Source organism: Monodelphis domestica, chromosome 4 (genome assembly GCF_027887165.1).
Source record: "Monodelphis domestica isolate mMonDom1 chromosome 4, mMonDom1.pri, whole genome shotgun sequence".
Lineage (NCBI taxonomy): Eukaryota > Metazoa > Chordata > Mammalia > Didelphimorphia > Didelphidae > Monodelphis > Monodelphis domestica.
This window is the reverse complement of record NC_077230.1, coordinates 58,146,960-58,158,730: the sequence shown is the minus strand read 5'-3', so window position 1 is coordinate 58,158,730 and position 11,771 is coordinate 58,146,960. Positions and strand designations below refer to the sequence as shown.

Genomic DNA, 11,771 nt, shown 5'->3' with positions numbered 1-11,771 from the left:
GATCCTATGAATCCTAACCTGAATGGTAAGGAGGAACTCCTCTTTCTCTCTCCTGGCTTCTCTTCTTCCTTTTCCCTCCCATCTTCCTTTTCTTTCTCCACTGTGGCACCCCAACCCCTGCCATGTCATACTTATTTGTAGACAGATTTTCCATTACTGAAGACCCAGAAAAAAAAGTTCTCACCACTCAAGTCCTTGACACTGTCAAATGGTTCTATCTCAAGAATGTCTATGATTATAGTAGAAATGACATTAAAGAAAATTCATTATCATTTAATTTGCCACTGTACCCTAGGGACCACAGTCTTTCCACCTGATGGGCAGCTAAAACCTTAGTTCTTTCCCATTAGAATTGTGAGCTCCTTGAAAAAGGGGGTTGTTCTTTTCTCTTTGTGTCCCTCATACTCTGCCTATAGTAAGTGCTTAGTAAATGCTTTCTCAGTCATCTATTCACTTTCCTTTCTACTTCCCCATCCCTAGCAGCTTATAGCTCATGAAAACAGCATCCATGTCTTGTTATCCACTCTCCAGTGTCCAGCACAGTTTCTTATGTGTGCATTTTCTATCCAAATCTGTAATTTCATTGACGTGTAGAGCATCAGGTATGGAAACTCTTTCTCCTAATCCAGATCAGTCACATGTTTCTAGAAGGATCTTAGAGACTTCCCTGTGGTCCTAAGGAGGTCACTGACTTGTAGTGGGATAATCTGAATATAGCTTTACTGATCCCAAGGCTGAATCTATTCGCTCTACTCTGCCTGTCTTACACAGACATAGTAAACACTTAAGTGCTTGTTGAATTCCCATTGTTTCTCACTGTGGGAACACAAAAATTCAAGTCAAAGTTATTTTTTGTTATTATTTATTTTTAAAACTCTTACTTTCTATCTTAGTACCAATGGTTCTAAGGTGAAGAGAGGTAAAGGCTAGACAATGGGGATTAAGTGACTTGCCCAAGGTCACACAGCTGGGAAGTGTCTGAAAACAGATTTGAACCTAGGAACTCCCATATTTGGTCTTGGCTCTCAATCCACTGAGCCACCCAGCATTGTCCCAAAGTTATTTTTTAAAATCCTTGCCACCATAATTTCCCCCAAGATGGGATTCTTGTGCATTCTCTTTGGTTAGGATTCTTGTCTGACAGAAAACCCTCTTTTCATTGAAAAGCTAAAATCTTAAAATTATATAAATGATCTAGATCCCTTACCACACTTCTAAGGAAGAGTGAAAGTTATTTTTGTATGGCTAAAGAAATAAACAAAAAATAATGATAATAAATAATTAGTTTTAACATAGTACTTTAAGGTTTACAAAGCAACTTTAAATATGTTGTCTCATACCTCATTTGATTCTACAACCACTCTTTGAGATAGATGCTGTGATTATTCCCATTTTACAGAAGAGGACGTTGAGGCTTAAAGAAGTTAACCAACTTGGCCAAAATTACACAGTTAGCATCTACCACAGGATTTGAACTCAATTCTTCACCATCTATCCATTGTGGCACCTATGCAACTAGCTGCCTTAGCTACTCTCTGTTTTAGTAGCTTAGGTAAAAACTATATGCATACATAATATAAATATATTATCATATCATATATAATAATAAAATTCTCATATATGCAGTAAATATTATATAATCGTTATAATTAAATTACATATTATACATAATAAAATAGAAGATACCATTATAGTAATATGCAGTGATTAATAAAACAACACAATTTCACACCATTATTCATTATATATTATAAGTATAATAGTATTTTAATTTTAAATATAGAATCAATATATACTATATTACATGTAATAATATTATAATATATAATCTATTTGCTACTGCAGGGGAGGGAATATTCAGTCAAAAATTGGGATGATTATTAATATTGGCCTTAATTAGCCCACTAATAGAATAGTGAATTTCCTGCATATCTTTTTCTTCTCCTAATATGCTCCCTCCTTCCTGTTTTCTTAAAAGCAGACTTCATGTGACTATTTCAGCTGCATTCTAGGCTGTCTCAGAGAACCTCCAACGCATCACGGAGGCTTTAGCATCTGAGCCTGAAGGCAGTGGCATTTAGAATCCGTGTAAAGTTGGCCAGCTGGATGAAGGACCAAACTTGCAAGTCTGACAGCCCTGCCTGTTCATCAAGTTAAAAAAAGTTTGAGATGAAAAAGACCTGCTAAATAATCATGTCCATTCCAGAGTGAGTGCCAGAGCATTCCTGTTGTGAGTGTTTAGGCCATTCTGCTTTTAAATGACTCTAGTAATGCATCTTTCAAAACTTGCTTTTGGAGATTCTGCAAATTAGTAGAACTCTTATTTGGAGTGTGGGGTTAGGATTTTTAAAGAATTCTTTTTATTCCCACTAACACCTCATTATATATAATCTTATTCTTGTGTGTGTTTTTAAATATGTGAGCCATTCTTCTACAGAATAGCTGGATGTTTTTGAGGAATAAATAGAAGGATACGATCTCCTGAATATTTGAAAGGTTTTAAATTTCTCTGAGAAGCAGCTTGGGAAAGTGGACATCAGGGTAGCCTTGAAACCAGGAAGATTTGGGTTCATATCCTGACTCTGCCCCATACTAGTTGTTTGAACATAGGCAAATCATTGATCTTTCAGTGCCCCAGCAGATGAGTGATTCTCCTCCCTGTGAAATCTTGGGTCTGGTGCTTATCTCCCCATGTCTCGTCCTCTGCCCCACTTCCCAAAAGAGAAAGATGGGAATATGAGAACACCATAAAGGGCCAAGCTGTGTCCATCGAAGTCGTATATTTTCTTTAATCCACAAGGCAAAGAAAATAGAGATACTAAATGAAAAAGAGTGTTTCAAATTAAGTGATTTTATCTGCTTGAAATAATTTATATTTACAATTCATGTGCAGAAATAGGAGAGATAACAGCAAATTATAGTAAATTTATTTTTAAAAATCTTGTGTCAATTGACAGGCATCTTTCTAATGCTAAAGTTCTAGACCTTATAACTGTTTAAGCCATTTGTGTTCTTCAGGACCTGGGAGGTAGTAAAATTCTCTCCCATTTTCTGTCCAAAAGGAGAACTGACACTTTAGTGGGCAATTAACAACACACATTAAGAACTGCAATTTTCCAACTAGTGGAATTTCGCTTTTTGTTCCACAGAAATTCGCATTTCTCTTTATATCTTCTCATCCTCTGCATATCTAAACCCGTAAGTGAAAATTGGAAAACCATCTCAGATCTTTCCTCCCTCTTGATTTAGAGTAAATTGATCACAAGTTCAACTTTTGTTTCCCGGAGAGACAGCAAGAAACAGAGGCAATAAAAGCAGAGGGGAGAAACTTCTACACCAGAGGGGAGTGTGATGTTGGTAATTTTTTGTGCTATTGTGCCTAATTTTTTTTCAAGTGGAAGGGTGTGATGTCATTCTGTCTCCTCCCCCTGTGAAGTAAGCTCATGCCTAACTTTTGCAGCCTCTGTCACTGGGAGAGCAGTCCACTTAAATGCAGCTTCAGTAGGCTGTGTGATACCCACCAGCATCACTCACACTGTGAGTTTGGGTTTGTAACCATGATCTCCAGCTTGGTCTTTCTCCTTCTCTGTGGAAATATTGCCCTAACCCTGGGAAATGCACAGAAATTGCCAAAAGGCAAGTAGCTCTAACGCTGTTTTTTTTTTCTCCTTCTGTTTTTAATATGACTTGTTGGAATACATTCGTTTTCAAGTGTTGAGACGAAATCTGCTCTGCTGTAGTATATAAGGAAATTGTTGTACAGTGCAGATGAAATCCAGGTTTGGGAGGAACTTATTTTAAACTCTGATTCTGTTTTAACTCTGCTCTTTTTAAAAATTGCCATGAACAAATCAAAGGACAGTATTCTTTCATTAGGGGTAGCAGATGTTAATGAACTGTTAAAGTCTGGTTTTAGGCAGTTATACATGAAGAGGGATCTAGATTAGAAGGACATTTTAATCCTATTAAACAAGAAAGTTGTGTTGTCTCTCTCTCTCTCTCTCTCTCTCTCTCTCTCTCTCTCTCTCTCTCTCTCTCTCTCTCTCTCTCTCTCTCCTCTTTCTCTCTGTCTCTCTGTGTTTTCTTTTCACTATCTCTTTACTAGTTTGGGAATTAACAGGAGCAGCAGGTTATCTTCTCCTCAGGGAAAATGGGGTCCTTGGAGGAGTTTTGCCTCTGTACCTGTTTAAGGGAGGGTTAAGAGGTTCTAGGCATGAAATACCAAAAATGGGTCATGTGCACATTTGTTTGGATGGTTCCCTCTGCTGGAGTTTGGAAGAGAGTTTGCAGGACTTCAGTGGACACTCCCCCTTTGTCTTCTTGCTAAATTGCACCGAGTGCAGTGTTGGTATTTTGTTTATACATGTTAGCAGAGTAGAATATTTAAATATTTCTAAATTTAGGATCTTAAAACAACCTAAGCAGCCTATCAGCTTTAAAGCTTGGGACTCATTTTCCACCTCTGAGTGAGCCTGTCAAGGTGGCATGTACAGTTCCTTCATGATGTGGATTTTCTCAGTGGATTTCAATTCTGTAAAGACATTTTCACACTGCTGCACTCAGCAGGCACAGGAAGAAGCTGTAACTTACTATTTAGATATTAGGGGAAATGTTCAAAGTGGTAATGCCACTCCTCAGGCTTGCCAACAGCATGGCACAAGGCGTCGGAACAGAAGGTGTGTCTAGACCAGAAAGTTCCAAACAGTTATTGCTAGGTGTCTTTTCCTCGGAATAGTCGCACTGGCTCATCGTATCCCAAAGATGACATGTTCTTTCATTAGCCAGTGTAGATTATCTTGAATTTAGAAAGGTTTGGGGTGTCTGCAAACTCAAATAGTAAAGCAAATTCCCTTCAAATGTGACCATATAAACCATTTGTAGAGATGATGGCAGCACACAAAGAATTTCCCCCTAACAGGAATGTTATGCCTTCATAACTTAAAACATTACTTCTTAAATATGTGTTAAAGGCATTCAGACAAAAAACTGAGGCCATTTCATTGTGTCTAAGGATATATTTAATAAGGACATAGCATTTTCTTCTGGGAGACTGAGCTTTCTCAGTGTTTGTGATCTACACATGGTTTTATTTTACTTTTTATTCATTGTGATGGAATAACAGTCATAATTCTGTTCCTGCAGATGTCTGACAATGCCAAGGACTTTAATTATTGTGTTGCAATCACTGGATGAAATCTCTTGACACACTTTTCCTTTTCCAATAATATTGAAAAAATGTCATCTAAAATAAAGGATATAAACCTCTTGATAATAATAGCTAGCATTTATGTAGTTCTTTAAGGCTTGTGAAGCACTTTACAAGTATTCTCATTTTTATTCTCTTAATAACCCTGGGAGGCGCATGTTATTATTATGTTCATTCTACAGAAGAAGAAAGTGAGGTAGGCACAAGTTAAGTGACTTGCTCAGGGTCACAAAGATAGTAAGAGTCTGAGGCAGGACTTGAACTCAGATCTTTTTGGTTTTACATATATCACATTATTCACTGAACTACCCAGCATCCCTCTTTTATAATTCCTTATCTTTTTACCTATAGCTGCTGTATTTAGTAAGATCAGAGAAATGATTCTCTTACAGTAGATTCTTCTTATTTTGGAAATGTTCAAGTGGTGTGCATTTTGGTGGAGTTTTTCATGTATATTTTTGCTAAAGTCCTATCTGAATGGAAACATGTTTTCTTTCTTTCCTTTAATTCAGCCGAGTCAAGTGCCTACTGGATTCAAGGCACTATGGCAAAGGTGCCGAAACACTAAATTAGTGAAACCATTTTCCTTAAGCTGCACTTGAAATTCTTTCCCCCATTTCTTCTTTCATAAAATGAGCTCTAAAATATAGTACTATTTTAATTTTTAGATTATGCCTATAATCAAATCTACATATGACAGATGGTGAAACCAAATAATAAAGAAATATAATGGGGGCAGTTGGATGGCTCAATGAATTGAAAGACAATCCTAGAGAGAAAAGGTCCTGGGTTCAAATCTACCTCAGATACTTCCTAGCTGTGTGACCTTGGCCACATCACTTAACACCCCCATTGCCTAGCCCTCACTGCCCTTCTGCCTTGGAACCAATATTCAGCACCAACTCTAAACCTGCTAACTCCAGGGGCACAAACTAAAAGATTCTGTTTGACTCTTCTCTCCCAGAATCCCATTTATCCAAGTTCAAAAATGTCACCAGCTAGTGAATCCTGGGATAGTTTTATATTCATGGCAATGTGAGCAATACATAGTAATTAGAGAAAAATAATGAAATAGAAAAAAAATTTCCAAGATGAAAGTATGAAAGCTCATCATCTTTTGCTGAGTAGGCATGGAAATTCCAGATTCTATTTCTAGTCTTCTCAAAAGTGACTTTGTGAGTCCTATCTTTTCTATATCTGTAATGTCTTTTCTACATTCTATATCTTTTTCTATATCTCTTCACCTTTTAAGAATCCTTTTTGTTATTGTTAAGTCATTTCAGGCATGTCTGACTCTTCATGACTCCATTTGGTGCTTTCTTGGCAGAGATACTGGAGTAGTTTGCCATTTCCTTTTCCAGCTGATTTTCCAGATGAGGAAACTGAGGCAAACAGGGTGAAATGACTTGCCCAGGGTCACACAGCTAGTAAGTACCTGAGGTCATATTTGAACTTGGGTCTTGCAGACTCCAGACTCAGGTTCTATTCACTGTGCACCCCTTAAGAATTCCTACTGTATTGAAAACCAAAGGCTTTCCTGGTCTCCTCAGCTGCTAGTGCCTCCCACAGAAATCATCTTGTGTTTACTCTGCACTTGTATATTATGTGTCTGTACTTAAAAATACATGTTGATAAGTTCCGTGGGGGCAGCAACAGTTTTATTTTGGTCTGTTTAGTCCTAGTTAATAAAAGGCAGCTAAGTGATATAGTAGATAGAGTTGGAAAGTCAGGATGACCTGAATTTGAATTTGGCCCAAGACACAGACTAGCTGTGTGACCCTAGACAAGTCACTTAATCTTTCTTTACCTCAGTTTCCTCAACTGTTAAATGGGGATAATGATAGTGTAGGGTTGTTGTATGGATCAAATGAGCTAATATTTGTGAGGCACTTAGCTCAGTGCCTGGCACATAGCCAATAAATGCTTATTCCTCCCTCTCTGCTTTAGTGGCTAGGACAGAGCCTGGCACATAGTAGATGTGTAACATGCTTGTTGATTGATTGATGACCTATGCAGTAAAATAGTAACACATTATTTGGCTAGGGTGGGCTTCCTTATATCTCAAACTCTATCTGGAATATGTAGGAAGCTCAGTCTCAAGACCACCTGCATTCTGTAAAGATCCACGAGCCTGACTATCTCCTAATTTATTCTAGCAGCCCCTACCCCTCACCCCCAGGCACATGCTGGAGCCAGATCTAACCAGTTCCAGGGTGAGCATTTACACCTTATAAATCTCAGGTGCTATAAATCGGTGGTTGGTTTATTAGTTTGAGGGGCTGGTCTTCAGAAAGTTATGGAAGAAGTGATCACAATGCAAACTGAACTGAAAAAGTGTATCCTGGATACATTCGGCCCCCTCCCCTGCCCTCTGAGAGTTGATTCTTCATCATTTACCTAGCTGCCACTGCCCAAATGCCATATTTTATGTCACACAGTTATAGGCAAAAAGACTTTCTATAGGTCCTATTGGGAGACATGTGTTATGTGAGTGATCTTCCTTTAGCGCCCATAGAGGATAAATTAAGAGCGCAAAAAGTATCTCTAAGCTTTGGGCAGATGAATACTTCTAAGTAAATTCATTGAAAGAAAGAGAAAATGAGCATGAAGAAAGGGGAGAAAGGCAATTGGGCGAGTGGATCCCATTCTGGTCTAGTCAGTCTCTCGAGCTTCTGGCTAGAAATACATAATTAAGAGGAAAAGACTAGTAAAAAAAAGTGTTTGCTAATCGAGCACAATGATTGAAGTTTTAGACTCGCCCAAGCAGGTAGAGGGGTCAAGAAGTGTCCAGAGAGAGTAGCAAAGGGCAGATTGGGAATTATGGCCATATTTTAGCTTATGAAAATCATACAATGCTAGAGACATGATCAAATAGTAAAGGGTATCCTGGTTAAAAGTACCTTGGAGAATAATTTTAATGACATGATTAAGATGGGGAAAATTTTTTTATTCAAAAGAATGACCACCTCTGGGACTATTAAGAACATATGCTATGAATTAATAATGCCAACCATTAAATTGTTTCTTGTAGACAGAATTATACTTTTACAATCTTTCTCTGACAATTTGTGAGTTTACTCATTATTGGAAGACTAGAACAATATCTAGAGTGATGAGTTTTTTATTTGCTATCAATAAAATAGGAATTAATATAGAAGTGCCAACTAATTAGAAAAATGCTCACAGGTGCTTCTCAGAGAGGAAAAAAAAACCTGGCTTCTTTACCCAAAAGCCAGGAATAAAAACTGCATGGGGTAAAAAGGAGGCAATTAATAATTTTGCTTTAAATCTAAAATGAACAAATGTAAGTAGTCTGCCATGAAATAATTGGGGCTTATTTTACATCTATCATAAAAGATGAGAAACTAGAGAATTTCCACTAAGGACATGACAAGATATTTTAAATGTTGTTTAAAATTTAATTTTAAATATTTAAATAGTTGGTGTACAAAAGTGGGCATAGGTATGAATAGAAAAATAGAGAAAAGAAAAAACATGGTGGAACATATTTTTAATAATCAAGAACTGAAAAAGACAATTGATGAAAACAAGCCTGAAGAGAGACTTGTGTGTGGCCCAAATTATTGAGTACATCCCAAGTACGTTTGTAAACCAAACTGGAAAGGGGATGTCAAGAAGATACAGAGCTGCACAGATCTGCTAGGATTTATTTCTGTCATGGTCTATTTTTATGAAGAGGAATAGCAGAACCACTAGATTTGGACTCTGTCAATCATGCCCAATATATTTTGAAAGGAAGTAATAATGATACTTAAGAAGATCATTTCGAGATCAGCAGTGGAACCTGGCCAAAAACTTATAAGTGCTTATTAGAGGTGATCCAATTATAAAGATATGCAGGGATCTGTTTCCAAGATATTTTAAAGAGGGGAAGATAAAGAATGGATAATACCATGGTTCTCTACCACGAAAACATTAACAGCTCTCCTCTTCTGCCTGCTCTTTTATTTTTATACATTTTTATGAGAATGTTCTGTGCACACGTCAAGGGTGCCCTTGTTGAAAACATGACAAAGGAACAGATAGACATTCTCAGACAATTTTCTATAGCAATCCATAACTTTACAGTTACACTGCTAAGTAATGCTGAGAATACGAGATTCCCAATGTGTCCATTATTTTTATTTGTTCATTTATTTTTATAGTACATTTGACGTGGTAGGAAAAAGTGCAGGCATAAAGGTGCTTTCAAAAAAGGTACTGCTCTTTCACAAAAGAGAATCGAGTGTGACTTGATGGCAGATAGAAACATTCAGATTACTTTGTTCATATTCTGCTCAGTCTTCACACCAAGTGTAGTATAAAATAGGAAGGCAAAGATTTGCCTAAGATGTCCATTAGTGTTAAGAAAATGTCCTACCTAGTCTAAAAAAAAATGACTATCGATAGCAAGGTTCTCTGAATGTTCCTGTTCATAGATAGATAGCATTGTAATAATTGTATTGAATCTTGGAACACTATATATGTTTTCTCAGCGAAATCTGTAACAATGCTCATGAGACAGGACCTACAAGAGTATTCTGGTTCAAAAGACAATTGTTAAATTTTCAGAGTTTGCTTCAGAGTTGACAAACATTACACAGGAGGACTTGAGTTATTATTATTTTGTTGATTGTCTAAACTTAACCCACCTCTCATCTTAACCGTTCTCATTAGAAAAACAGTGTAATGGCATATTTTCAAAATTTCCATGTTGTTGAATAATTAGCCCATCATTGTTTATCTCTTGAAATTGATGCTGCACATATACAATGATCTAGCCCTGAAACTGAGGAAGAAATTGGATTTGGGAAGGGCAGCTAGGTGGTCACATGGAATACCAGACTTGGAGTCCAACTCAGTTCAAGCCACCAAATATTTATTAAGTACTTACCATATGAAGAGTACTATCTTTGGTGCTGAGGGAGATATAAAGATAAATTAGATACCCTCCCTCTTTCATGGAGTTTAAAGTTCAACGGAAGACAGGGCAATAGAGGCATGATGATGCATGCCTATATCCTTTGCTCCCAGAGGGGCTGAGGTTGGTGTATCACTTGAGCTCAGAAATTACTTTCAAATATTACCTCTCAATCTTCACCTCATCCTAGGTAGTAGGTGATATTATCTCCATTTTACAGATGAGGAAGGGGTTGCGTGACTTGCCCAGATTCACACAGCTAGTGAGTTGTCTAAGGCAGTATTTGAACTCAATTCTTCTGGATTTTAAGACCAATTCACTATCCATTGTATCACCTAGCTTTCTGGTTGGCATATCCAGTCTCCAAAATATCAAAAACAGATCAAATAGAAGGGGATAAAGATGTAAGTTCATAAAGGAAATATTAAAGAGAACAAAGTAAGTGCATAGAAAAGGTACAAAATGGGGGCTGCTGGGTAGCTCAGTGGATTCAGAGCTAAGCCTAGAGACGGGAGGTCCTAGGTTCAAATCTGGCCTCAGACACTTCCCAGCTGTGTGACCCTGGGCAAGTCACTTAACCCCCATTGCCTAACCCTTACCACTCTTCTGCCTTGGAGCCAATACCCAATACACAATATTGTCTCCAAGACAGAAGGTAAGCGTTTAAAAAAAAAAAAAGAGGTACAAAATGCTACTTAATGGCCAAGGAAGGAATATTTCAGACTAGAAACACTGTTCAGGAGATAATCTTTGTATAGAATCTCAAAGGATGTGTAGATCTTGAAGGATAGGTAGATAGAGTTTATGAGAATCAAACAAGGACTTTTATAGAGTTGAGAATTATCAACATTATATATAGTAAAATAAATTATTTTATTTCCAGTTTGATTTAGTTTGGTTTTTATTTAAAAGCTTCTACTGTGTTACACAGTCAATTAATCCATTTGTGGAATTAGTCCAGATGGAGTTAGACATGATTTGAAATTCTCATTTTCATAGCTTGACATACACACACACACACACACACACACACACACACACACACACACACACACACACACATATATACTTAAGCAAGATTAGAAAAAATAAACAGTGTAACTGATATGGTATAGTGGAAAAAGCATCCACTCTGAGTCAGAAAAGCTGTACTATATATTATGGTCTTGGCTTTGCCACTGTAGCAGGGCCAACTAAACTGACCTCTGCAATCCTTGCCATCATATCTGGTGTCTGGCTGTTATACTCATTTTCATAATGTATAGAAGGATGTTACCTAGAATTTTTGTAATTCACAATCTTATTCTTTTTAGTTAAATGAATTGACTTTGTTGGAAAGTCATTAAATCTTTGTTCACTTTAGTTTCCTTGCTGTAAAATGGGGATAATAATTACACCTGTACCCCAGGGTTAATGTGAGAACCAAATGTGATATTTTGAAACACACTTGGCACACAGTAAGCACTATATAAGTGTGAGTTATTAGTTTGAATGCATCAAGAGAATACCAATGAAAGCCTTAAGCAAAGGTCCTCTTGTCCTTAAGGGCATTTCCCTTGACAGTGGTCAAGTTGTTTATTGATGAAAAATTGTAAAAAGGAAACTTCCTGTTTCAAAGATTCATAGACTGCAATTAAAAGGAAT

At 37.1% G+C, this 11,771-nt stretch overlaps 1 protein-coding gene across 6 annotated transcripts in view; it reads left to right on the top strand.

The window, feature by feature from the left end:
- The first annotated feature begins 3,455 nt into the window (after positions 1-3,455).
- ABI3BP (ABI family member 3 binding protein) overlaps positions 3,456-11,771 on the top strand; it is a 293,851-nt gene continuing 285,535 nt past the window's right edge. For 5 of the 6 annotated variants that reach the window (XM_056793406.1, XM_056793407.1, XM_056793409.1 and 2 more), the window contains exon 1: positions 3,472-3,636. In XM_056793406.1, the coding sequence (XP_056649384.1) occupies positions 3,558-3,636 (79 nt within the window). In that variant the 5' untranslated portion in view covers positions 3,472-3,557. Of the gene's footprint in view, positions 3,637-11,771 lie in introns of all 6 variants that reach the window. The other variant, XM_056793404.1, reaches the window with a different exon arrangement.